Raw genomic sequence first — 26,600 nt, forward strand, 5'->3', positions numbered from 1 at the left:
CATAACATAGTAATGTCGGAAAAGCTTCAGCTTTGCTAGGTTAATGGCAGCTATCAAGAGAACATAAAAGTCCATCAGAAAGTTGTTAAAATGAGACAGGATTTCTTTTGATGCTTGTCTGCAAATAGGTAAATAGTCAAAACTAGGACTCAGGTAATTCCAGGTTAGAGGGTTTGTCTCACAGCCCACTGGGTGCTTCAAGGAGTGAAAGTCTGGCTTATCTATGTGCAGGACAACTCCTAGGCTGGGATGCATTCTCTCTTAAAAAGGCAACTCACTGAGATCATTTTTATACTAAATTTTATCTGCATGCACTCTGCAATAAAGAACCTTCCTCTATCCATATATAGCTAACTACATATTGTCACCTCTCTCCTGCCAGAAGGGCCATGCCACTTGACATTGCTGTCATGGTGTAACCCCAGGCAGCAAATAAGCACCACACAACTGCTCTCATCCACATCTCCCCAGTTTCTACACTGATGATGATCTATGGTATGGGATATCTGTTCGACTAGTTCATGTCAGCTGTCCTGGCTGGGTTCCCTCCTGGCTTCCTGTGCACCTCCTCAGTGGCACAGAACACAAGAGGCTGAAAAGCCCTTGATCAGGGTAAGCACTATTCAGCAACAGCTAAAACAGAGGTGTGTTATCAATGTTATTCTCAGACTAAGCCCAAAACACAGCACTGTACCAGCTACTAGGGAGTATCCCAAGCTTCCAGGATAATTGCCTCCTAGAAAATTCACCTTTTCTACATTACTTCCTGACCTGCTCTGTGCCTTCAGCTGATCTGAGCGACTCTGAGGTAACTGTGCCTCTGGAAACCACTGCACCTTGTTGAACAGCAGCAGAAGTATTTTAGCAAGTAATATCCTCCATCATTTGTGGCTCAGTCACAACTTACAAGTGAAATGGGAAGTCATACTAAATAGTTCTCCCAGCAAATGCATGTGTTTCAGTTCACAAACCGTGTAAGCCGAGGCCTCGGGCGAACCTGCGTTCACCGGACAGATTACATCAGCTCTTGAGGAACACAGAGATATTTATGTGAACGAGCAGAGGTCAACAGCAGATGGAGGAGCTGTCAACTCCGGTTTGCGAGTCAGGTTTTATAGGTGCAGCACAATTACAAACACAGACTTGTGGTGCTTTCATGACAACAAGAGAGGCAAAGAGTCCAAGATATGTTGACAGCATACAGAGATGCAATTTAGAGCCAATGAATACAAGTTGCCAGTTAGAAAATATTGCCACACTGGTTGGTATTCACTTCAAACCCTCCATTTTTTAATCAGATGTGGAAATGCAACACATTGTGCTTAAGTTTGCCTGCACTCCCTCACGGAAATCACCCACTGCAAAAAGCAGATTTTTGCAAGGATTTGCACATAAGGTCTTCCAGGTTCACAACAGTGCAAAATTCAGTATTATGCATGAGGAAGAGGAAGACTAATAGCTACCAAAGCAATGCTTTACTTCCTGTGGCAAAAAAATGAAGCTTTTCTTATGGAAAGGTAATGTCAAATGCACCACTCAAACTCTTAACGGCTCCCACTATATTAGCTACAGTGAAGACAGACAACATTCTGTTTTAAGCTTACTTTGTATAAACTAGAGATCAAGAGTCCCTTTCCAACTTACCTTTAGTGTTCCAGGAGAACCATTGAAAGCTATGGATACCTTGAGACAGATACAAACCCTGTTCCAGCAGATGTACTATAACAACAGCACCTGACTAACACAAGGCATAAACTAGCTGACAGGTACATAAAACTAAGCTATTAAGAGTAGTTTTGATGTAGTGCTGGCTAGTGGCTTCTATGCATTTCCAAACAGCATGTTTAACTTCTGAAAGAAGACAGGGCATGGCAGTAAGAGAAAGCAGAGCCAGAGCTCAAGAGGAAAAAAGCAAACCTTATTTGAGAAGGATTGTTTCCATGCAGCTAAAACTCCTCCTGTACGATGCTCATCTGAACACCAATCCATCTGGGTTGGCTCTGGGCAAGACAAGCTCATGGGGTGAATCTTATGGCACAGTGTGTCACACTAGCTCCCAGTTTTGGGAGCATAATCCCTTCTGAACTGCAATATGAAACACTGAACATAGAATAGCATCTCCTTTGCAATATACAGTCCTGGACTCCAGAAAGCACTGCCCAAGCTCTAGACTTCCATCTGGAGACTACCAGCAAAGCACAGAGCACTCCACTGGGCAACAGATGGCAAGACCTAGAACTGCTAGAACAACAATCTAACTAAATCCTTGGTAGCTACTAAGACATTGGCTTAGCTACTTCTCCCTCATTTCCATCCCTTGCAAAAGCTGCTTTCCAGCATTTAAATAGCAAAAACTTTATGGGTCTAGTGCTCTACCAGATAACCTAATGTTAAAAGCATTTCATAATACAGTTGGAGAAAATTTGAAGCATTTAAATATGCAGGACAAGCTCATTAAATTGTGAAGCAGGAAAGCAATATTGTCCTATTTAAAGGAGAGCTACATTAAGTGCAACCACAAAGATCCTGTGATTTACCACATACCAGTTTATACACAGAAGGATCTATTTTGAACTCAACGCATCCATCTTCAAGAACTGCCACCAACTGGTGCAATGACAGGCCATGAGAATTACCAGGCTTTGCAGTTAAAGGAACACCAACTCAACAGCTGTGATTCAAACTGCCAGGCCATCAGTGCTTTACAGTCAACAACTGAGTGAGCTGGGGAGTCATTTCTGTTGGATTCATGCAGTGCATAGGAGGAAAGGATCATGAAGCCAACGATCTGGCTGCCAAGTGAAGTGTCGCAATGCCACCTCTCCCAGCTGACAGAGCACAGCTCAAGATCTCACCTACTCATCATGATAATCAATACCAAACAGTCATAAGTTGGTACGTCCAAGTATCTAGAATGCCTGAGCATGGGAAAGAAGGGAAAAGAGTGGAAAAAAAGACAACCACCACTGAGTACAAAGACTGAAGAGCCACCTCTGGAAGCTAGCTTGCTCCTTTATCATAACTAGGTGCTCTCCTCTAGCTGCCTCAACTTCAGCACTACTTCTCTCTGCTATCAGATACTGAAGCCAGTATTAATGCATGCCTACAACATTCTGCCAGTTTTTTTAAACAGCTCAAAGTTAAAGCACACACTGTTCTGGAGAAAATCTAAAATCATCATTGCTTGGCATCGCCTGTGAATTGCTTCTTCACAGGCTGAACGTGCTCCAAGCAGCAATACTTGAGTCCTGCTATGCTGGACGCTTTCAGACTTTGATTCACCTCAGCCTGGCAGTCCAGACACTGACAGCAACATTTCCAAGGACGGAGGCTAGGCCAGCAGCTGTCACTTACAACTTGAATCACTTGCAGCTCCAACCTGTAAAGCTGTGATAACACAGCAGCAATCACAGCACGCAGTAAAGGTTGGGTAAATTTATGTTTCGTGTATGATAACCATTCTCCAAGGAACAGTACTTAACTGCAGAGAAGGAAAAACACAGAAAAGCAGAGACTTCCTACCAAAGGTTTTAAAAATGAATTCAGACCTGTGTTCTATCTCTCTCAGAGTAATGAAAAAGCTAAAAGCCATCCTCCAAGAAAGGTTTATAACAACATCTATACCTTGCTTCCCTCGCTTTCCCCTCCCTATCACCATTTACCTTAGCAGTTTGTGCCTACAATAGTCTGATCCACAGTGATCAAAACACAGTATACCCCAGTATTTTCATAATCAATCCCTTTCTCAGGTAGCCCCCTGTGCTAATTTCAGATGCTGAGACAGCCTGTAAGATGGAGGAAAAAACAGTCCCGCCATCCACTACAGCTTTACACACCAGACAATAGCTTTGTGATGAATCAAGCTGACCTTTTTAGAATATGTAACAACAATAATAGGACTGTGCTGAGGGCACAGACAGCTCAAGTCCAGACACTGCAGTACACAAAGGGCAAACCATAATGCATCTGGAGTGAACACACGTAAGTACAGCTAAATATTTCCACAATGCTTTGTATGCCGTACTAACTCTGGTGCATTTGAGATGCAATCTGTGCCGTTACCAAATAGTAAATGGATTTTTTTCCTACTCTCCCCAAGAATGAAGGCACACACTTAGATCTAGACCTCAAAAAGCAGCTCCAGGAGTTACTCTGAGAAGTATGGCTCTATAATCTCTACAACACCCTGCTTAAAAGCATTCCTATACTAGAAAGAAGAGGTCAAGCAACCAGATGCAGTAACTCTCAGTATCATGCATGAGAAGTGGCACAGACTTGTTAATCTTCAATATTCTGAAACACATTAGCCACTTGGCATAAAAGTTCCCCACCAGGGTCAGAAGGAAGTCCAAAGTACAGGATAAGCGATGTATCACCAACACGTAACTGCTGCATCAACCCTGGGTAGCTATCTAGGGTGCCTGGAAGTGGTACACTGGAACACAATAGGCCTATTTCACTTCTCAGCTTGCATTTCTCAACATTTCCCAGCTCTCTAGTGCTATCCGTTGAGGTCTTGACACATAAATCACTAAGCTTTATCTCAAGGTTTGAGATGCTCGTGTATTGCCTAGAGCACATTTACCCCCTCCTCCTCACGAGAGCTGCAGAGGTGTTTTAACACGGGTCTCCACAGAGCCATCGCCTCCAGCGTCTGCTGAGCTCAGCTGAGCAGAGGGTGTTCTGCACCAGGCAGGACCAGGCTCTTTGTTCACGGCATTTTCATGGTACAGAAGCAGGAAGACACCGAATACAGCAAATGGTTTTTCCTGACATGGGGGCAAGCATGAAAGTATTAATCATCGTTTGCCCACTGCATAGCACACAGGGAATGCTGCTGGGAGCTACACACTGCAATGTATTTCCCCTAATTCTGCTGCCAACTATGACACGCTGCAGTGCCTCAGGAAAATAGCTAAGAGTTCGTGCTCAGACTGCACCGAGTTTCACATCTCATCACACGCGCAGAGGTAAAAGCAGAACAAAACCTGCAGTGGCGTTTCCAGCTCTCCATTCCTCCCTCACGCAGATGACATGATACACAGGAGTGGGCTGTAAGACTTGAGAGGTCCACTGACCAACAACTTCGAGTTTCAAACTAAAATAAGCAAGCTTACTACAACATTCTCTCTCTCTTCCTTTTCTCATGATGCCTGTAAACAAGGTAGTGGCAGTTGAGCAGCTTTCCAGCCCAAAACAGTTCAGTTAGCAAGGCTGATATCCTTAGATCTGCAAGACATTTGTAAAGCAGACCTAAAAATGGGCAGAGAGCATGTACTCCCAACTGACAGAAGATACAGTGACAGACCAAAGAGCTGCAGTGAGGCACTTGCTTAAGTCTGAAGGTGGTGATTTTTAAAGGGGGAAGAAAAAAAAGCTTCTAAAACCGGGATGCTTACGCCCACTGCTGTGCAAGATAAGAAGCCTGTGTAGGTCAGATACTTTGCTTTAAAGATCACCTTCAAGGGAAAAAACAACAACCAGGCAGCTCAAACTCAGCTGTATCACTGTGCCATGCCTACCCTTCACCAGCAATCCACAGCATGTGTACATAATGTCTCTCTGGATAATTATGGTTTTAGACCTATTCCTTCAGCTTTCCCACTTTAGAAAACCTTTAAAAAAAAAAAAAACCAAATCAAGTTTAAATAGCCATTACATAGTGGCTACAAACCACTGCTACATATAACAAGCCTTTTTAATAATTGAACATGACTAATACAAAGGCCTATGGCAAGCACAACTGTGAGATTGAAAGACAGGTAGTCCCGACAGCCTGCTGCTTCATTTCTAGTCTAGTCACGCACGCTGCAGTCATGCCTGCACTTGACCCAAGGGAATGCTATCTAATAAACAGGTTGTGAAGTAGCTGGAAGAGGACACGACAGTCAGGAAACACAACCAGGATACTGAGCCATGAAGTCCTTGGAGTTGTTAGCTCTAATAAACGCAAAGAAGGAAAACCAATTTTCCTTAGGTTTTTCTCACCAGCGAGAAGGTCACCAGAAAACTCGGCGCCAGGAAAAACAGCTATTGGATTTATAGTATATAATTCCCCAGGACACCCTATAAGTTAATGAAGTCTGTGTGAGAGAACAGGGAAAACAGCCTTTGAGGTAATACTAGACAATAAATCCTAGCAAGCAATAGGCAGTCCAACTATAACTGTCTGCACAAGATTGTCAGCTCTAAGCACAGCACAGGCAGTGCAGCAGTTAAACTGCCTTGTGAGAGGACCCAGTAGTTTTTACCACTTCAGGAGAAAAACCATCTTCAACTGTGGAAAAACACAAGTGCTGGTGATTTCAGATTTCAGGTCTTGTTTTTCTCATGGGAAGCTAAGACACAGAGCAGCACCTCTGCAGAAAAGGGCCTCCAAAGGAAGCCTACAGAGTTAGGAGCATGTGGTTCTGGTCAAGACTATTCATTGATAAGTCTAACGTGACTGATTTTATCTTATTACAACGCAACCAAATCACTTTCAGTTTTCTCCAACAGGCACACTAGCAGCATGACAACGTTAGATAACATTCTGCTTCTGGTATCACGTTGCCATTCACTTGCACCCCGTGGGCTCCCATCAACAGTTTCTAAATACTCCAACCACATTGTATTTCAGAAGCGAGTCCCAGCAGTGTGGCTGTCCTGTCAACAATCTGCTGCAGCCTATGCAATGTTTTCCCTGCACATTTTTTCCTTAGCTATTCTTTTATGATTAGTATAGCATAACACAGCCGCTAAGTCCCTCTCAACAGACAGTTATTGATCTTGTAAGATCTGATGTTACCATCTGTAACATCAAGTTACAGATGGTAACACCAGTAGGTAAAGCATTGTAACAGCAGTAAGTGATCCAGAAGCAACATTCACAAAGTGCCATTAGCCGTGGTGAATAACACAAAACAGAGGACCAAGAAGAGTCCTTAAGGGCTGTTGTGCCTAGCTATAAAGACACAACCAGTTCTTCTCAAGTCTCCATTTTCTTTTACCTCCATTACACACTACAAAGCATCCTCTAGAACTGCTTGGTTTTACTCATATCTAGATTCCACCCACTACAATGAACAGTGGACAGGTCCAGTCTGTGCTGAACATCCCTGATGCTGGCCACCTTGCTTTGCTCCTTCAGTCAATATAGTTTGAAGTTAAGCAAACTCCATAGCACCATCTTGTGATAAGAACCACCAAGTGCAAGGTTGGCACAGGGTGATCACCTGAGGCCCCACAGATCTAGAGGGTTTGTGTCTCAGTTATGAGCACTAGCTGCTGAGTGCTCAGTCACAGACCCATCCTGCCACCCAGCAGTTCTGCCTTGGTTACAGGAACACTGACCTCCCTTTACAGTCACAGACAGTGGCTTCTGCTAAGAACCAGGCCTTAAATATGAGAAGTCCTCAGTTCAGAAGAGACTGCTTCAAGGAGTGTCTAAATTCAAGCAGACCTTTTAACAGTAAGAGCATAAGCACTCCAGAACATATGCTCAGTGGACAAGGAAAGACAAAGTCATTGGTGAATGTCACTGCACCCATGTGAAGGCACTGATGAGAAAGCTGCCGACACTCCTCACGTTACACCATCAATACTAACCTCTTCTACGTTGGTTTCTGTTAGATATTAGTTTTTCCCTCCCCTTCAGGTTTGGTGGGGGTTTTGTGTGTGTATGGTGGTTGGTTTTGTTTGGTTGTTTTAACAGCATGGAATCTCAAAAAAATGCTGGGCTCATCTGAAGTATTGTTTCAATTTAACAGATAGCAAGGAAAGACCTAATCTGTGGTCTGCACAGAGCAGAATTCAGCACCCAGCCTTATATTTCACCCACTAGACCACAGAAGCAACGTGCTGAATTACAAGTATCTCAGTGGAAGCCAAGGAAATGGCTGGAAGCAGCATCCAGACCTAGAAGTCTATCTCCAGAAAGGAGAGACAAGAGTAATGAAATGGCTGCCTGATTACAAGGAAGCCAGTGCTATGCTCCATGGTTGGCATCTGCAGATAAGGCAGGAAAAGCACACTCTACAGAGGCCACATTTGGGTTAACTTTCCATCCATGGTCTCACTTCCACTGCTACAATAAACACAACTTTACACAAGCAGCCCTTTAAGCTGCTGTACAAACATGGACAAGTCAAGAACTGTGTTACACTGAAAGCCAGTTTATGTTTTGTTCCTTAATCAGGTCTGTTTCCCTCTGCAGAAACTGAAATAAGGGGGGCTATTTTGACTAACAGTCAGCAATTCTGGAATTCATTTCTAGTTCTGCTTCTGAACACCCAAGCCTGAAAAGACAAATCTATCAAGATGTCATGTCTAGCACGAGCACCGAGAGCTGTGCAAGTACCAGAAAATTACTTCCACATACGAGTTCTGATGGTCAAAGCAATACACAAGAACGGTCCAAAAGTTATTCCTATGAGCCCCACTGAGGAAAAGCAGCAGTTTGACACTGACATAGTGCAGATTCATAGTTTTAGTTTATGTATTTTAAATCATGTGTTTGAAATTGTGGCATTATCTTATGGCATGCAGCACAAAAGACATTACAGATTACTTGCCTTTTCCATCTGTTGCTGAAGCCTCCTGTAAATGTCTTATTGACCTGAAAAATAAAAGTAGAAAGAGAAGGGATTAGCTATGAGTTTTACACTCCCTTTTCACTGTAGCCCTCTAGAACACTGAGAAGTCTTGTTAGCTCTTTATGACTGGGGTATGCTTGTAATTAGCTGTGCTTTGTGGATTGGCACTGCATGTATTTCATCCCCATCTAGTGTGAGGTGTCCCTGCCCATGGCAGGAGGGCTTAAACTAGATGATCTTAATTCATAGATTCTATGATCTCCCCAGCTCAGGCAGTTAGTTCAGGAATCTGTACCTCCTTGTGATTAAGCAAGCTGATTGCTAAAACCTATTTCAGCCTACAGAAAGGTTTGTGGGAGGGAGAGAGCAGAGTGAGAAACTAGGGCATTTTCCAACATAATGCTTTCCACTTGTACAATTAAGCTGAGCTACTACTCAGAGTCCTGCCAAGCATTTGGCATCTTACTGCTCTTTTAAGCTGTTTTCATTTGGATAGTTGATTACGGCTTATATGTCTACATAGGCAACTTATGTAACAGAAGCTACCCTGCAGGAATGTAAATTCAAGGGCCAAGCCTTAGTCACCTTGCTCATGAGTCAGCCCACCAGCTGCAGCAACATTATCCAGATGAAAAAGGGACAGGATTTTATGTCCTGGGCTTCACTGCCGGTTTATATTGGCATCATGACAATGCAGGAACAGTGGCTGCACACTGTACACACTTACATGACAGCTCACCTAAATGCAGTTGTTCTTCAGATACAGTTCTTTTATGGGAAGCAAGTTCTGTACCTATCACTAGGTATGATGTATGAATTCTAGCATTAGGCAGTAAGAGCTGCAACTGTAGAAGCCACCTTTATCATAGGAAATCAGAGTCTGTCTACAAGTAAAGTTAGTATTCCTGCAGATTCATTCACCATACCCAAATGCTCTTAACCTCAGAAGAGCTGCAGCATTTTGGCTGGAATAGGGGAAGGCATAAGGGGTAGTGTGGATTTCTTTGAAGACATTTTCCAGCCTTGGCAGAAGGCTGCCAACACTGTGTAGGATTTTGCCCTTACGCAGAGGACAATTGGGGGTGAGGACAACTGAAACCCACCCTCACAAGCCAAGCTGAAGCTTACTCCTGCCTATTGAGCAATACATATTTTGTCTTTATACAGACACACAAACACATGCATTATGAAACAGTTCTCAAACACTCAAGAGTTACACTTTAGAGTGATGACATGTTTAATAGACATTTATATTCACTCTGCATCTCAGAAAAAATACTGGAGAAAAATAGCATTATGTGTTTACTAACCAAGGAGCCAGAAGGTTCTTCATATCCAGCTGTTTATCCAATTAAGACGAAAACGAATTTAGAAGATAAATGTTCTGGCTAATTGGCAAGAAGCAACAATAGTGTTTATCTGAATTATCTGTGTTTTGGTCGAGTTTTATATAACCAACATTATTCCTTGCCAAGTAGAGTGGAAGGAAGGGCAGGGAGATGCTCCCTGTGGGATTACTTCTTCTAAACAGTCAAGTAAAAAATGCAGCTAACTCTGCTTTCAAATGCAGTTACTCTGCACTGATCTTCGACAGCACTACTGGTTTTCAATCTAGCAGCCTAGTTTCCAGCCTTAGTCAGTAAAGCAAAAGCTTGTTTCTCATTGTAAGAGTCAGCACCTCAGCAAAACTCCAAGTTCCAAAAGCACTGTGCTGGCCATGCTTAAATTGCCACCCACCTTATCTTCACTTTAACATCCCCAGAACAAGTGTTAAGACAGATACAGTTTAAAAGAAGTTAACTGAACGCTTGACTCCAAAGGACTGGCTTTTTCTGCTTTGGCAGTATGTTTAGCTCCACTTAGCAGTCAATATCCATTAATTCTGAAACAGCTTAAGCCATCAGGACTTAGAAACCAAACAACACACACAGTGACTCACCATACCACTGGAAACAGGATGGCTCCACAACATAGCAAGTCTACCAGGAAAAGGATTTCTTTCCACAGCCCATATTCAGTTGTCCCCTCTTCTGTTGACTCTATGATGATGTATGCAACATTGGCCAGTACCTACAGGACAAAAACATGTTTAATGGTTTTAGCAGCTTTCCAAAGAGATACTAGATGTGGGCTGCCAATTCAGCAAAAGCTGTCCCACAGTTGCAGAAAGAGCCTATTCAGTAATTCTTCTGCAGCTCTATGTCAAGCAAGTCACATATTCAGCAGCATCTTCACAGGATTTATAGAAATAAAACTGATTAGAACTTATTTCTACTGACATTCAGAAAGTAGTCTTTTTTGTTATATGCTATGCTGAATCTACTGTATCAGAGATAAAAAGAGCAAAACCTATGAAAACAAAGAAACAGGGGACACATATAGCTAACAGTTTAAACTCATTATACTAAATGAAACCAATAATTCAAACTAGTCATTGACTACGTTTTGTACTCCATAGCTGAGCTCTAAGAGCCTCAAACACTAAATCTGTTTCTGGTTTTGCAGCTGGGTAAAGGATCCCACTTGGAAGGGCAGGAAAGCTGTTCTACCTACAACAAGAAATAGAAGCATTGCTCTCCTACGTACTTCAGTTCCTGGAGTAGGAGACAAGCACTGACCACTTCGGACATGCTGGGAAGGTTTCTCTCAGACCCAGCAGGCCTACAAGTCCCTGTATCTCCCCCACCTTCTTTTTTTCTTAGGCCCATTCAGCAAGCATTTCAGAAGTGACCACTTTCATTTATTTTCCCTGCTTAGTAGTTTAGTACTGTTCTGCAGCCCAAGTTCTGCACCAGCATAAATAAACCTACTTCATAGCTAGTTGTTCATTTGCTGACACTATTTGATCACCATTATCTCATACTCAACGTAGGGAGAAAAATGAGGAAAATTACAGAAGTAACTTATGATCCAGGAAATTCCAGCTCAACTTTATTGTAACCAATAGGTTTATACGTGCAGTAACTATGCGGTACTTTGCAAAGGATTCACAGCCTTCTACAGCTTGCAGGAGCAGCTCTCCCACAAGTTAGGAAGTATTGACACAGCTCAGTCCTCACCTGAAGTGGGATGACAATCATGAAGATTTTTTTGTCTTTATCTGACAGGATGTGTTTAATGAAAGCCCAGCCTGTGCCAATCAGGGCAATAGTGATGAACAGAAGAGCACCCTTCAGTCTGAAAGGGAAACAGATACTGCAGTGAGACTTGATCGCACTTCTTCTGCCCAGGTTCTCTCCTACAGTCAGTAAAGCCACAAACCCAAATAAATGCCTTGCTATTCATAATTTTGGCAAGTGCTTATCCTGGCAACAGTGAAGCAGATGTATTTGCTTACAACTGTATATCACAGCAGTATTATGCTTCATTCACAACTGTCAATATACACAATCTTTTCCAGGGGGAGTTGTCCATTCACCACCCTGAACAAGAGAAAACACTTGCAGCTGTACCCTCTTACCATTCACACCAAGAGCAAATTAGATACTTGAATATTACTATGAACAAAGAAAAGCATTTCTTATGCTTTTACTCCTCCACCCACTTAAGTGCCAGTTCTCTGCAGCTGCCCTTTGTAAGTGGAGCTTTCCCCCTCACACAGGGCTGATTGTTGTCTTGTCATTCAGACCACAGTACCAAAGAATCAGCAATTTGCCAGTTTGCTCAGGAGGGGGCAGCCCCACAGGGAATTCAATTCCATTGTTTGAATCCACCACAATCTTCAAATACTTACAGGTGAGTGATGTAATAAACAACAGCCCAGCCTTCAATAGGGAATCCCTGAGAAGAAATGTAGTGATAGTCGATCTGGAAGCAGAAAATACAGGGTGTTACTCTATCAGCTGCTCATCAGTACCCCAGCCATGTCTATAAAATAGGTCTGCTTGAGAGCCACCTCGAGTTTCATTTTCCAATCAGTGTGTGCAAACTCGGCCCTGGTACATCTTAGAGAATAGCTCCTCCCAACTTGTTCTAGTTTTGTTTAGCAACGATGAGATCGTTTCCTAAGTATTAGTGGATATATCTTATACAATCTATATCCTTCCCACACACCTCCCACACTTAACTATAGTTAAACAACTGCATTTTTAACCTGTTTGTTCATTCATTGTTCAAGTTCAGTTGCATTGGGTGACTAGAGGCTTTCTAGTTTCATTTTCATGGGAAACCAGATTCAATTCATTAGACTCTGAAAATGTTTGGAGCAGTTATCATGGCTGGCACCATCACTGAAGGATGAAAAGCTTGCCATTACCTTTGTTTATGAGACCTTTCCAGTGGAAAGGCAAAGTCAACACAATCCAGTAGAGCCTTTTATGTATTGAAAGCCTTAAAGCTTACAGCATTATATCTGTTACAGTACACCATAAATATTTCATCTAAAGTAGTGACCCTGAATTGTACAAACATTCATCAAGGTTTCTATTTATTAACATTTATAGCAAGCCATGTAGCTGAAACAACACCACAACTCAAGCTTTCAGGCCAGCCTCAGATAGCCAAAACATGAGAATTCATGGAACTCATTCAACCCTGATGCATGCTTGTTGCTCCACCACTTCAGGCCACGATCTCAATTGTATTTAAAGTCAGAATCTGCTGATGAAAACTGAACCAACCAAACAGCTGCAGTTCAGTTCCAACGCTTCAATATGAAAGACACTTCTCTCCCTCCCATTCTCCCCCCATCACAAAGCAGATTTCCCTGACAGCATGCCCTGGATTCCATGTTTCTACTTCCTTGCTGAGTAACTGAAGGCAGAGACATTATACGTACTGCGTGGAAGACCAAGGACAGAGATTTTGTGAAAGGGAGGGCTGCCATAAGCCAGTGAATCTTAAAGACATCATTTCTGGGGAGAAAAAAAAATAATAAGGAAGAGCATCAATTAAAAGCCAGCGGTAGAAATCCCAGTTCCCAAGGGTATTTCTTTAAAACCTATAAATATCAAACAGTAATTCCCAGGCTGAGCTGACTATTAGCGTAAAAGGATTCCCTTTAATGCTGCAGTCCAAGTTTTAGCAACATCCTGAACATTTCAACTACATGTTCTGCATCTCTATTTTTAGTACTTGGGTTATTTAAAAATAGCAATTCATAAGAACAACTTGCATATATGGACCATAACTGTCTGAAAAATCTGATAAACATAATTCAAATGTCTATCATTCCGCCCCCAAGTCACTACACCACCAAATGAACTCCAGACTACCAAACCATCATCACCAACTGACCTTCAAACTATTAAATAATCTGATCACCAAGTGAACCCCAGACTGCCAAGTAATCCTGCCACCAAGTGAACTTCACACTATGTCAGAGGAAAAGCCAAAATGGAACCATAGGTGCTCCTGGCTTCTGTTGCAATGCTTTAACTGTGAGGAAGGGTGTTTTTCAGTTAGGAATTCCTACCACTTTCAACTATAATCAAAATGTTTATGGTTCTCCACTGCCATATGCTGCCATTCCCCATATAAAAAAACCCTTGATCAAGTTTTTCTTATTATTTATTTTCAAATAGTGTTCTCCTTTTGTCACCAGCTACACAAAGTTCCCTGTTTATTTGCTGCTACAACATACAAATTTCTTCACATACTACTTGATAACTTCAGAACAATGGTCTGCAGCCATGATACTGATGGAAGCAGTTGTTTTCGATATAAACTGTAAGTGTTAGGCAGACAATATTGAGCCAGATTTGGAGTTTTAAGTGATGAAATCTGATTGTGAATTGGGCATTATATGAGGAACAAACCCCCCCCCAAACCAAAGGAGGTAGGCCTATACATATGTCACTCACACTGAACCAGTGCACTTACCTGCGTTTACGAAGTATGTGGATCCATACAGTCCCAGACAGGAAAAAGAAGATAGCCATGGAAATGTAAAGCTTTGGCAGTGGGATCTCACCCGCTGAGAGGTAGCTTTCAGGATTCTTTTCCGTAATTTCTATCTGAAGATTAAAGGTGTGTTATATGTACAGTTGAAAATGCATTTTGTTAAAGCACTGAGTTCACAATTACAGTTCACCCATCAAATTCGCTCATTTCAAATCAGCTTTTCTGAAGCAGTGACTGTTACCAGACTCTTAAAGCAACCCTTCATCCTCAAGAACCTCAAAACATCTTGCAAAATCACACCCACAATTTCCTTGAAAAGCAGTCAAAGGACAGAGGCTCCTTCCAGTGCTTCAGTTATACAACATCATTCAGAAAGGCAAAGTAATTTTCCCAAAGAATACTTGTTCTCTGTATCAAATTTCAGAGTTTGTTCATCTTTTGACTCAGCAGCAGTATCTAAAAATCTTGCACAAACAAGCAGGATTTTTAGCACAGTCCTGATTTTAGGTGTGGAGTCATACATAGCTGAAAACTCCACTCTTAGGTTTACTACAGTGGATTTCTTCACCTCTCAAGAGAAAGGAAGCACCCTGCTGCAAGCCTATTACCCTGTGAGAAAACAGCAGCTTTCTTTAACATCCTATTTATGCCCTAAACAGCTTGGTGATACGTGCTAGGACTTCATTAAAATAATGCATCAAGACTAGTTTGCAGTACTGAAACTGTCCTGCACCTCAAAATACAACCAAGCAGGTGAGTTATTCAGGTTTTCTTTCCAATTCTTTAGCAGGTCAAGGCAACAAAAAGCAATTAAAAGAAAACTGGTCTTCTGAACACAAAACTTCAGAAGCAGATTTATGCAGTCTGGTCTGAGCTAAGTTAGGGCTGCTAAGTTTTAGCACCTACAAGTTCCCTTGGTTTCCCCTTGCAGCAGTATCAGCACAACCATGTAAAAAGGAGTTCAAGGGCTGATCTGGCTGAGAGTTACCTTGGTCAATGAGAGGATTCGTTACAGAACAGCTCACTACACACCAGCAAGAGAACAGGAAAGAGGAAAAAAAGAAAGCCTGAGCTGGGATAATGCACTCTGGTTCAAAAGAACACAGAACCAAACCCTTGGATGTTAAAAGGGCCAAGACATTTGTTATACCATGCTGTCTTTAGGATTTGCTTCTAACACTGCAAAACACATCTTTAATTAGGCCAGAAAAATCAGAAACAATGAATTCACAAATACCAACAATTAAGATTGCAGCAACACCCCTAACATCTCCAATTGTGTCAAGAAAAAAGTGACTTTTGAGCATAGCAAAACACAAACAGCTGTTTTAGCTCCCATCTCATTACAGCATCTAGTCACAACTGTGTAGACTGAACCCAGCCCACATATAGTCTTCAGATTTCCAGACATTTCTGCTAAACCATTACTTCAATGCTTCTTACTGTAGTTGCTTCCTTCAGAAATGCCACTACACAGATTAAATGCACAACTCTGAATCACTCCCCACCCCACATATGCACTCATGTGTTGTATACTCGTGGGTATACAAGCCAGAATTGAAAGCTGTATGTTTCAGTCTAAGCGAATGAGTTAATTATCCTTTAGAAGCTATACTCACATCAAGGCTAAATAGCTGCTGATCATTTGCTGGCCCATCCTTGCCAACACACTTATGGAAATACAGGCTGTAGAGACCTTCTTGGTTATCAGAGCTGATGTTAAAAAAGAACTGGAAATGAGGAAAAGGAAAGTTAGCATTCTTTTCATTCACAACAGGGTTGCCCTGGTAAGAAACCATCTCTACTGAAGCATGAAGAAAGTCTGTCACTGAGGGTCATTTGTTCCTTTCAGCAAGTGTACTGGTCTGAGGATACCAGCATACCAACAGAATTCCAGATGCAAAATCATTGCACCTATCTATGATTATACACTCTGGTAATCCAAGATCTTTATTGAAGACCTTTAGGTATCACTATTTAACTTAGTTCACTGCAGAGAAAAGATATCAAGAAGTATCATATATTGAATCATATATCATATGATGAAGCACAAAGTTTTGATCATATCTGCCCTGAAGCATAAGCAGCTATTCTGTTCCTCCCTCAACTATACAAATTGTGATAGCTATGGAAATGAGATTTGTGTCACATTAGAGAATTTAAAATGAGTTTGTTTTATAGTAACCATCATCAGTGAACCAGTGTGCTGAAACAAAGTGTTAATCTGGTTTCACAGAATATCTTCCCCTGAAGTGAGTCATCAGTCAGGTCACAGCTACTTATTGTTAGCAATCTGTATGCACTAGTTGTATCACAGTAAACTTCAACACGCTGAGGCTCACAGATTGAGACATTCAGAACTACACCATACCAAAGGCAGTTCAAAACAGCTTCCACACCTTATGAAGAAAGAGATTTCCATCATTTGTTTTTAACAAGCATCCACTGAAAAACTTACTGAGCTATCAGAGGCATCTCTGACAGGCTTCTACTTTCCACACAGTAATACAGTGAACAAACTGTCTGCACACATTAAGACCAGACACTGACAGACACCCTACCTGAAATGAAAAAGTTCCTCTGTCATTGTGAACAGGATGTTCTTGTTCTATTATGCTCTGGGAAAAGAAGAAAAGACTTTTAGACTCTTTTAAGCCTACCACATTTGGCTATATCATCCAGACAATCAAAACTGCATTCTGTGTATTTACAGCAGGGGAAGGCTAAGGAAAAAATACTCTCCACTTTCGGGCTGTGCTTACACTGGAATAATCCCCAAGGTTCTTTCTGAAAGAGAACAGCAGATAGTTTCTTACCTGGGAGGATGATGTACTTCGTTTGGACTTGTTATCTAGAGATAAAAGTATTAATGGTACATTTAGAGGGTTTGCATTTAGACATCCTTTTACACATTGCAAATACCTTTGTCTGTGTGGCAGTTTCCTAAGTAATTATTAACAGAGATTCTTTCCCAGTCTCCCCTTAAACTCTCCCAGGACTTCCCACAACAAGCATTCATTCTGAATGCAACCTCAAATGCTAGAATAAGCTTCTTTATTACTAAACCTTCTACAAAAGCATACCAAAGAAATATTTCCAACCCATCCAATTAGTGATCCAGGAGGCAGATGACCTATACCAGATGCAGGCTAGAGCTATGACTTTTAATGTTATGACTGAGTACTATCAACCTCACTGACTAATCTTAATTTGGACATTAATACATGGCCTGACAAACACACTGAAATTCCAATTAGCCCTGGAGAAGGAAAAAGTTCTCAGCTCTCTACTAAGTAAAGCCCCACTAAAAAAAACAACCAAAGAAAACCCAAAAGCATCGGTGACCTTTGCCAAGTCAATATCTGTTCTGAACTTGAGAAACTTATATTGACAGGAGGCTTCAACAGAGCAGCATGTCAAGTTCAGTTTCCCTCCACTCCTGTAAGAAGCTTTTCAAACATAAGGTCACCCCATTCTACCAGGAAGCAAAAGTTCAAGTCTTCAGCTTTGCTTTTGGCTCCCGCACCTCAGTGCGCTGTCAACATGCACGGTATGCTCTTTAACACAGGAGAAAGCAAAACTAGAGCCATCAGATCAATCTTTGGTGCCATCAAGCTTCAGTTCTTGACTTGTTAGAACAACTGCACAAATTTTTCAACAATATTAAAGCTTGTGAACATGATTGGGCCAAGACAGACTCAGGCTACTTCAGATCAGGCTGCTCAGCAGTCCAGACCCCAAAATGTGATCATGAGACACTGCTGGATCCACATCAACAAGCAACTCTTAGTGAGAGCACATATGGGTCAGGTTTAGCAGGCTTACCTTTGCTGTCTGTATTTGGGTTGGTCTTTGCAGGATTTTTACCAGAATCACTGCTCTGTTCAGAAGCTTTTAGCAGCTTGGTACTTAATGCAGTAGCATTTTCCTCAGACATGAATGAAATTTTAGGTAACAAAGAAGCAGCTTCTGCAGAGAACTGTACTTTCACACTAAATAAATAAATAAAACAATGAGGTTTTATTCAAAATGAAAGTAAATCAATGTTCATAAAGAAACTATCTGTCATAGCCTACATATACCAAATAAAGGAAAAACAACTTGTTTGGGTTTTTTTACCACAGAGAACAGAAAAGCACCAGATCATGACTTACAGCAGCCTGGCATTGAACTGATCACTGTGGGAAAAGTCACATTATACCTTTACATCAAATACAAGAGCAGCTGAAGAAATATAAGCTTTTTTGGTTTTGTAACCAGAGTCTCATTAGACATTATGTTTCCACACAAACAGTTACAGTTGTTCTTGCAAAAGAAAGCAATGCAGTCTCAAAGGTACTTCCATGAAATTCAAGCTAATTCAAGACAAACAATAAAATGGTATATCCAGTGCAAGAGCTGCAAAAGTGACCCAAGACTTCAAGTTTATGCCTTCAGCACATAAGGCATAAATTCAGCACAATTAAAGTATGATCCTTTTGCCCTATGTCCCCTTATCCTCCAACACACAGCAAGAGTTCTTGGACCATTTAATACTGCAGATTTTTTCTTTCACTCTCACCTCCACTTCTCTCTCATGTAACCCATTAAAAAATAAACTACATGCACAGCAGCTTTCCAAGCCTTCAAGGAAATTTCACAAATGTTGGAGTAGCTTGAACTAAATAAATAACTTTAAAGGTAGAGTACACTGTTTACTCACACTTCAGTTTTGAAGTCCAGAAGTAAGAGTACAACAGAGACGTCTTGATCTGGTTTCTTTTTCAAGATACAGTAATCCACTTCTTCATCCTGGTAATAGAAGCAAAACACCTTTGAAGTACCCCCTGTTTATAAGAAATGGGACATGTTTCCCTCCCCTCCAGGTAGAGATAACTACTATTAGTCCAGCAAGTTGTAAAACTGAATTATCTTTAACCACCTGCCCATGTCCAAAGCCCCCTCACTCCCCTCTCTTTTATTTCTTCCAGTCGTTCCTGGAGTAAGGTTAGTTATGAGATGTCCCCAGCTTAGAAAAGCAAATTCACATCTCTTACCAGATAAGTGGAGAACCCATCATTCCTGGTTCGATCCAAACTGAACCCCACCTATGAGACAATTGAGAAGAATCTGTCAAATTAAAACCAGCTCACGTTCCTCTAGTATGAGAAGCCAAACCACCACAGAAAGAGTCAAAGATACTGCTCTCTAAATAAATTAACCTACATTTAAGGCAGAATCCAGGTATTTTTCTCATTATCTAATTAAGATAGAGAAAATATTCAACTATAATAAACTTGCTGCTTTACCCATATCCACTAAGAATAAAATGAGTGGATAACTAATACCCTGAACTCACCTAAAGTACCTTCTGCCCCTGACCCTTTTAACTTATTTCAGTGTTTTTCCAGATGTTTTTGCTTGAAGAAAACATTTATTGCTTTCAGTGAAGAGGTTGAACTGTGCCAAAGAGCAAGAACACAGGTCTGTCTTCTACCCTAGCATTTCGGTGTCTCTATTACAATATAATGTGCTATATAACATATAATGCTAGAGTCTTCTAAAAATGAGACAGTTACTGTCAGCAGTAACACTGATCCTACTGTCATCAGTTAGGATCTGACACCTCAAACAAGGCATCCAGTGCAAGGGCAATTTCACAGGAAGCTTAATATAGTCATTGGACTCAAAGTAACTTACTGATAAGCTGTCCTTATCATCAGAGCTCACAGGTGGCTTCAGTGAGAGGTTACTGACATTGACTTTCATGAAACCATTCTTGAAGAAACCAAAGGTATTCAGGTGCACTTTCTGCCTCACATCATCCTGTAAGAAAGGAAAGTAAGTTTACAATTCACATACAGTCAACTGCAGCAGCAGCCAAAGAGAAAGCAGGGCAACAGAGATTGATACTTACTTAAGTGCAAAACATCTATCCGATCACACCAAGAGCAAATTTCCCTAGGATACCTTCAGCTATAACTGATTATTTCACTGGAGTCAACCTACTCTTTCAACAATCTAGACAGCAAGAACTTCAAACATACATTTGCTAATTACCTGGCTACACTGCTGAGAAATATACAAGAAAAAAAGTCTGGAAGAGATTAAATATCTGGCATCACTCATTAAACAAAATATTGCTAGGAAAAAGACAGACTATAGGCAAATCAAGACAACTAACAACTACTGTTTGAACACTAACTACTGCCATCACAACAGACCGCACAGGAATTAGTGATTATAGTAATCTTACCCAACTGAGAGCTGGGTTTTGCTCATGTGTTAAACAAGTATCACAGTGTATTGTTATCCCACAAGATCTTCTACGTTAGGCAGGGTCAGCCTTTGGACAAACACTTAACACACTGGAAAACTGTGTATAGTGTAGATTAGAAAGTTTCTAATGTAGCCCCATTCCTCTAAATGATTTTTAGCAAGGTCTTGCATCTTATAAGTAGGACAAATACTGAAAACTAAACACATGTTTACTTCCTCTCAGTCTGGCAAGGAAAATGTAGGAATTGATCCCTTTCCATGTCTTGCTCAGCTGATGAAGGTTCAAGTCCAAGGAGCTCTTTTTCAAAGAAAGAGGTCATGAAGGACCTCACATAAGAAGTAGTAAACATTACACACAGTTGCCACATCAGATGAGGAAAGGTCATACGCCTATGACTTTGCATTCATAAATCAATAAATAGTTATGCAGTTGGTCCTCAAACCTACTGGATCAGTAACTGGAAGAAAAGCAGAAATAGAACCAAAAGTATTAAAAAGTTTAAAATGTGATTTAAAACTCTTTTCCAGACTGTCACTAACAATAAGAAAATTGTTGCTTCTAGAAAAACATAATCAGATTGCAGAACGCTCTAAGGAGAGAAGTCAGCTGCTAAAGGCAAACAAATGTTCTGGACAAGGTACTGTAAGACTGAACTAAGAGCTGCAGAAGTACAGTAAGTTCTCTCTTCTCCTTTACCTCAGTATTTATTCTGACATCTCTGCTTAAAACACTCCTGACACGTAAATATCACTCAGTGTAACAGCAGTGCGCTAATCCTGCCACAGTTAACCTGTAAGCCAGCTGCAATAATATCGCCCTAATAGAATCAAGTTAACCTGGCAAATAACCAGATGGTTCCCTTAATGCTCAGAAGAGGGAAAAAAAAAGTTAGTGACACATGGCTCACAGCAGATGCTTCATTTAATAGAGTATTATAGAGTATTATAGCTGTGCTGTCTTCAGGTTCTAGGTCACTTAATGTGCTAGAAACAAGAGCCCATCTGGTTCCTTAACACCGCTTTCAATATAATTTCTCAGTCTGAATAGAGGATTAATACAGCTCTTCGCATAGCACATCATGTGTATTTAAACACATCTGGACAGAGAAGCATTTATCTGGGTGATTAGAGGGAAATAAGAGCAGGGGATACAGTGTCATCCACCCATGAGGTGTTTTGCACCTCACAAACACAACCAGAGCTGCTTCACTCAGAGCACTTGCAAAAGCTGCTCAGCTCAATTTCAGTGTATTTATTCTGCCAGTTTACTAATATTCTCCAACCAACAAAATATAATTAATATGCAGCACACACACTTTCCTCCCTGGTTTTAGCTCAGCTTTGAGTGCTTAGTTTACAGATTTAGTTCACAAATCCTTGAGCTTTACATGATCCCACACACACAGACACCAGTCGCAACCAAGCAATATCATGCTCTCCAAGAGCACATACTGCTCCATATATCAACAGCCTAAAGATACTGGCTTACTAATAGTTGTCTCGGCTCTTACAGGAGGTTTAATGGGTTGGAAGAATCCAGCTTTTATTTATGATCACTCAACTGCTGACTTCAGAACATTCAGTTTTAAGTTTACAACAAAGCTGTGAACACTTAAGCACCTGAGCTGTTAGCATACATGTTATATTAATTTATGTAGGATGTTTTTAAGGGTTAAGCCTGCCCCTTTAAGAAGGGATGAGCAGGGACTCATCACTAACAGGTTACAGTCAAACCAATAAAGTACGTTCTCAGCTTAGTTCCATAAAAACTTTCTCCACTTCTTCCACTCCTTTAGGATAAATATTGATCCTACATTTGATTGGGATGACAGCAAAGTGGTACCCAAGATCCTGTAGCTCAGAATGAGCAGAAAAATGTTCTTTAACATTTTATCCAAAATCTAATTGGGATCTCAGTACAGCAAAAGTTTCATCAGAGAGCGCTTACCCTTACATGGAAGGAACTGGATTATTTGTGTGAGACTAACAGCAAGACTCATATCTGTGTAAGACTAAATGAATTATTTTGAAAGATATTTTTAAACTTAAGCATTTGAAGCCTGAGACCTACCTACATTAAAAGGCCACAAGTATTTACAAATGACTGCTGAAAAATATCATCTTCCAAATAATAAAATGAAACTGCAATCTTGACAGTATCATAGAACAGGAGAGGTCTCACTTCCCTTTGGAAGCCAGTTATTTGGCAAGATAACTCACTTATCAGACTAACAGCACAGCCGCCACACAGCAGTGTCAGTTGGATGATTTCTCTTGAAACTCTATGTTGGGCTATTCCCAAGTTAAGTTTAACTTCATTCCTGACAAAGAACTCATTTAGACCAACTTCCTCATTCTCCAAGGCAGTTTGCCATTGCATTACACAAAACATAAGGCTTCAATGTTAAGGCATTCAACTGTTAAGACAACAAAGATCTATTTTTGGTGAAGAGAAATGTTCCAACTACCAGCTACCCCTGAAATCCCCTGAAAATTGTTTCCATCAGTCTTCTGTAACTTCAATTTTCATAGTGTTTGGTTTTTAAACATATTAAACTAACGAAGCTGATAACAACTGCTACTAAGGAAGAAAGTCTCCTTTGACAAGGTTAGTCTAACAGCAAGATTCAAACAGTTTTTATAACTCAGGAGATATAAATCCTTTTGGATGCTTTTATAAAGATGAAAAGGTATTTTCAGAACAGGAAACTGCTCAGACTGCAGCTTGCTTTTCTGACGACAAAAAAAGCTTCACCTTACAAATTACACTAATTACAAAGATAAAAGAATAAGGCTATTCTAACTTAAGCAATAACAGCTTGTTTGAGGAAACCTAATATCAAACGCTTGCACAAAGCTGTGGCCTTTGGCTTGGCACAGTGTCAAAGCACATTTACAAGCAAGGAGCCAATGGCAAGAACACTGGAAGGGAGATTTCATTGTGAAAGGGTGCAGTTGTTGGAGCCTGATGTTTACAGAAATGCCATAAAGCACTGGATGGAGTAGAAAGGGAGAGACTGTGCTCTAACAACAGAGCTCACATTTACACTTCTGCTTTACGCAGTGCTCTGTAGGTCGGTGATGCAACTCACACAAAACACCCATAAAAACTAAAACCATACCCCATTTTGATCATAAAAATCAGCAAACACAGCTTAGTAATTAATACAGGCAATTAAGAGACACCCTAATCAGGACTGAGAACATTTGCTTGAGGCCAGTTTGAGAGTTTTTTATGTAAAGGAAAAGTATCACCCCAGGAGAAATTCTTCCAGTAATCAACAGCTGGTCACAAAATCCTTAAAACCAATAATGTAACCAGCACAAACCTCCTAGTCTATTGCTTCAGGAAACAGTTTACTTTTTCTGAGCACAACAATATTCATGTGGCTGCACATTAGACAACTACGAGACTGGAAAATTCCCTATAAATATGTTATGAGCATGCCCTGTGCACTCACTATCCCAAGGCTGAAGAGGAGCTCCTGCAGGGGTTTGGCACTCTCCCTACACTGCTACAAGAACCCAGCAATGCTGCTCCTAGTCACACACACTTTATTAACTTCTTCCAAGATTTTCATTAGCAAAATATTGTGTATCATTGACAACAAGAACAAAATTAACCATCTCATTCTGAAGATCTACAAAGACTTCACGAGCTGTACAAAAGCACCACCCCAAAAGCACAGATCCTCTGTCACATCCCAACTGCACAGCTTTCCATTGAAGGCACAACAGACAGCAGCACTCAAGCTGCAGATCTTCACCACAACCTGCACCACTTCCCATCACAACCCTGAATAAGTAGTTTTTCTCCGGTACAATCACAGAATGACACAACACTCTTTCAAAGCACAACCATAAGTCTATGAGACCAAAAGAGAGTTGTCAGCATCAGTATCTGCTTCCGCCTCTACTGATTGTTTGATTAGTGCAAAGATGTTACATCTGGAAGGACAAGAAGATATCCACACAGCCTTTTAGAGTTAAGACACCAGTGACGAAGGCAGGAAGACTACTGCCCGGCACAGATCAAAAGCAAAAGCAACCCCAGATACCCTTCAAAGACCTCCCCCCAGCTCATGTTCAGCCCTCTCTTATCACACACAGCTTTCTGCCTCCCTTCCAACAGCATGTGAAGCATTTCCACCTTCAACATGCTACAATTCTGATGCTCCTTCACACGTTTTCGTATGACTAAGAAATAGAAACCCACAAAAGCAGGGATGGGGGGTAAGGGAATGCGGGGAGAAGGAAGAATAACAGGGAAAGCAGAACACAGAGGGGCCCAGCAGGCTGAGGCGCAGGGGGGGAGCCCAGACAGCAGCGAAGAGGGAGAAGGGGCAGGCAGCGGGACGAAGCTGGAAGCGGGTGACGGAGAGCCCCGGCCCGCGGGAGGCAGCCAGAGCCAGGCCCCACCGCTGCCCTCAGGCGCCCCCGCGGGAAGCGCAGCGCAGCCGGGGGCCGAGCCAGCAGGGACGGGTGCGGCGCAGACCTTACTTTGAGGGTGAGATGATGGACGCGGGCACCGGCCGGGCCTGCCCAGAGCAGCAGCACCAGCATCCCCAGCGCGGCCCCAGCGCCGCGGGCCGCCATGTTCAGTCCAGCATCAGCATCCTCTTCCAGCGACACTTCCGGGGTTACGGGGCGGGACCGCCCCTCACGGCGGGCACCGCCGGTACCGGACGCTCGTCTCCTCGTACCGGGGTTCGCGTCCCGCCATGGGCGTTCCGAGGCTCCGCAGCCCTTTCCTCTCCTTCTAGGGCCCGGCTAGGCTCTGCCGCATGTTCCCCGCCCGGAGACCGCCTCCCAGGGTGCCCGGCCTCACAGTGAGGGCCGCGGCTGGAGGCCTGTGGTGGGCTCCTTTCTCGCTGCTTCCACCCTCCCGAGCAGCCGTTGTGGCGGTGCTTAGAGAGGCTTAGGGTGAGGAGACAGAGCTGGGCTATCCTTAGGCAAAGGCTGGACTTCTTCCCCCCTCAGCCGTGCAGCTCATGGAGGGGTTGGAGTTGTTGATTCCAGCATCACCCAGGAGGTTTCAGCTGCTTGCTGGGAGCTGTGGTGAGGGCAGATATCCCAATTATTCGGTAGTCCAAACAACTCAAAATCTTTCTGTTTAAAGCTGGGTTCCAAATGTTAATTGTAAACATCACCAAAAAATACATAAGAAAACAAAGGGATTTCTGCTTCCTTGCAGAAGTAGCTTTGCAGCTATTTAACTACTTGGAACTGATAGCTCTAGTCCCGCTTAAAAATGAAAAGACAAGCAGATTGGGCCTGTCTTCTGTGACTTGTTCAGAGTAACACAAGAAGCAAAGTAAACATGAATAGCAGCAATTTAAAACAGTTTTTTAGGCTAACAGATTGCTAAAAAAACCCCTGTCAGACTATGCAATGGGAAACTGTCAATACAATCAATATAATTCTACACTGGGGAGTTCTGTGCTGTCAGCTCTTGGAACTCAAACATTCTGATTTTCCCTTTCAGTGTATGGAGGGACAGCTGTGCAAGTTTCTTCACTTAGAGCCAGATAAACAACTGGATTGGACCAGGCAAGTAAGGTGCAAGTGAGGGTGAAAAAGCAGATTAAAATCAGTAGTCTTGACTAATTAGCAAGATTATGTAGAATGTCCCGTCTTTTTCCCCTTTTTATACTCTTAAGTAATAATAAGCACAGAAATCTGACCATCAGCCAAAGAAACCTGAACTGGTACCAGAAAATATCTGGAAACATGAAAACAATAAAATCAATCTCTTTTCTAGTAGGACTCTGGGCAGTAACTTGTGCACGCCGCTAGATGTCCTGTCAGCATCAAGCCTTGTGGTGCTCGTAGCTACACCAGATAGTAAGAAGCCTACGTAACTAAATATCAGATCATTTATTCTGAAAAGATGATTCTAATCCAGGTATTTTCTTGACATTAATATTT

General features: G+C 41.8%; 1 protein-coding gene across 1 annotated transcript in view; it reads right to left on the reverse strand.

Moving 5' to 3' along the window:
* The window catches only part of GPR107 (G protein-coupled receptor 107), a 39,220-nt gene extending 13,930 nt beyond the window's left edge, over positions 1-25,290 (reverse strand). The window contains exons 1-15 of the mRNA XM_030507091.1: positions 25,173-25,290; positions 20,094-20,219; positions 19,451-19,501; positions 19,117-19,205; positions 18,240-18,406; positions 17,231-17,265; positions 16,976-17,032; positions 16,034-16,144; positions 14,394-14,527; positions 13,351-13,426; positions 12,307-12,380; positions 11,633-11,750; positions 10,513-10,643; positions 8,553-8,596; positions 1-50 (exon numbers count right to left, since the gene is read on the reverse strand). Coding sequence (XP_030362951.1) covers positions 1-50; positions 8,553-8,596; positions 10,513-10,643; positions 11,633-11,750; positions 12,307-12,380; positions 13,351-13,426; positions 14,394-14,527; positions 16,034-16,144; positions 16,976-17,032; positions 17,231-17,265; positions 18,240-18,406; positions 19,117-19,205; positions 19,451-19,501; positions 20,094-20,219; positions 25,173-25,268 — 1,359 coding nt within the window. The 5' untranslated portion in view covers positions 25,269-25,290. The remainder of the gene's footprint in view (positions 51-8,552; positions 8,597-10,512; positions 10,644-11,632; positions 11,751-12,306; positions 12,381-13,350; positions 13,427-14,393; positions 14,528-16,033; positions 16,145-16,975; positions 17,033-17,230; positions 17,266-18,239; positions 18,407-19,116; positions 19,206-19,450; positions 19,502-20,093; positions 20,220-25,172) is intronic.
* Positions 25,291-26,600: the final 1,310 nt, after the last annotated feature.

This window comes from Strigops habroptila, chromosome 15, assembly GCF_004027225.2.
Source record: "Strigops habroptila isolate Jane chromosome 15, bStrHab1.2.pri, whole genome shotgun sequence".
NCBI lineage: Eukaryota > Metazoa > Chordata > Aves > Psittaciformes > Psittacidae > Strigops > Strigops habroptila.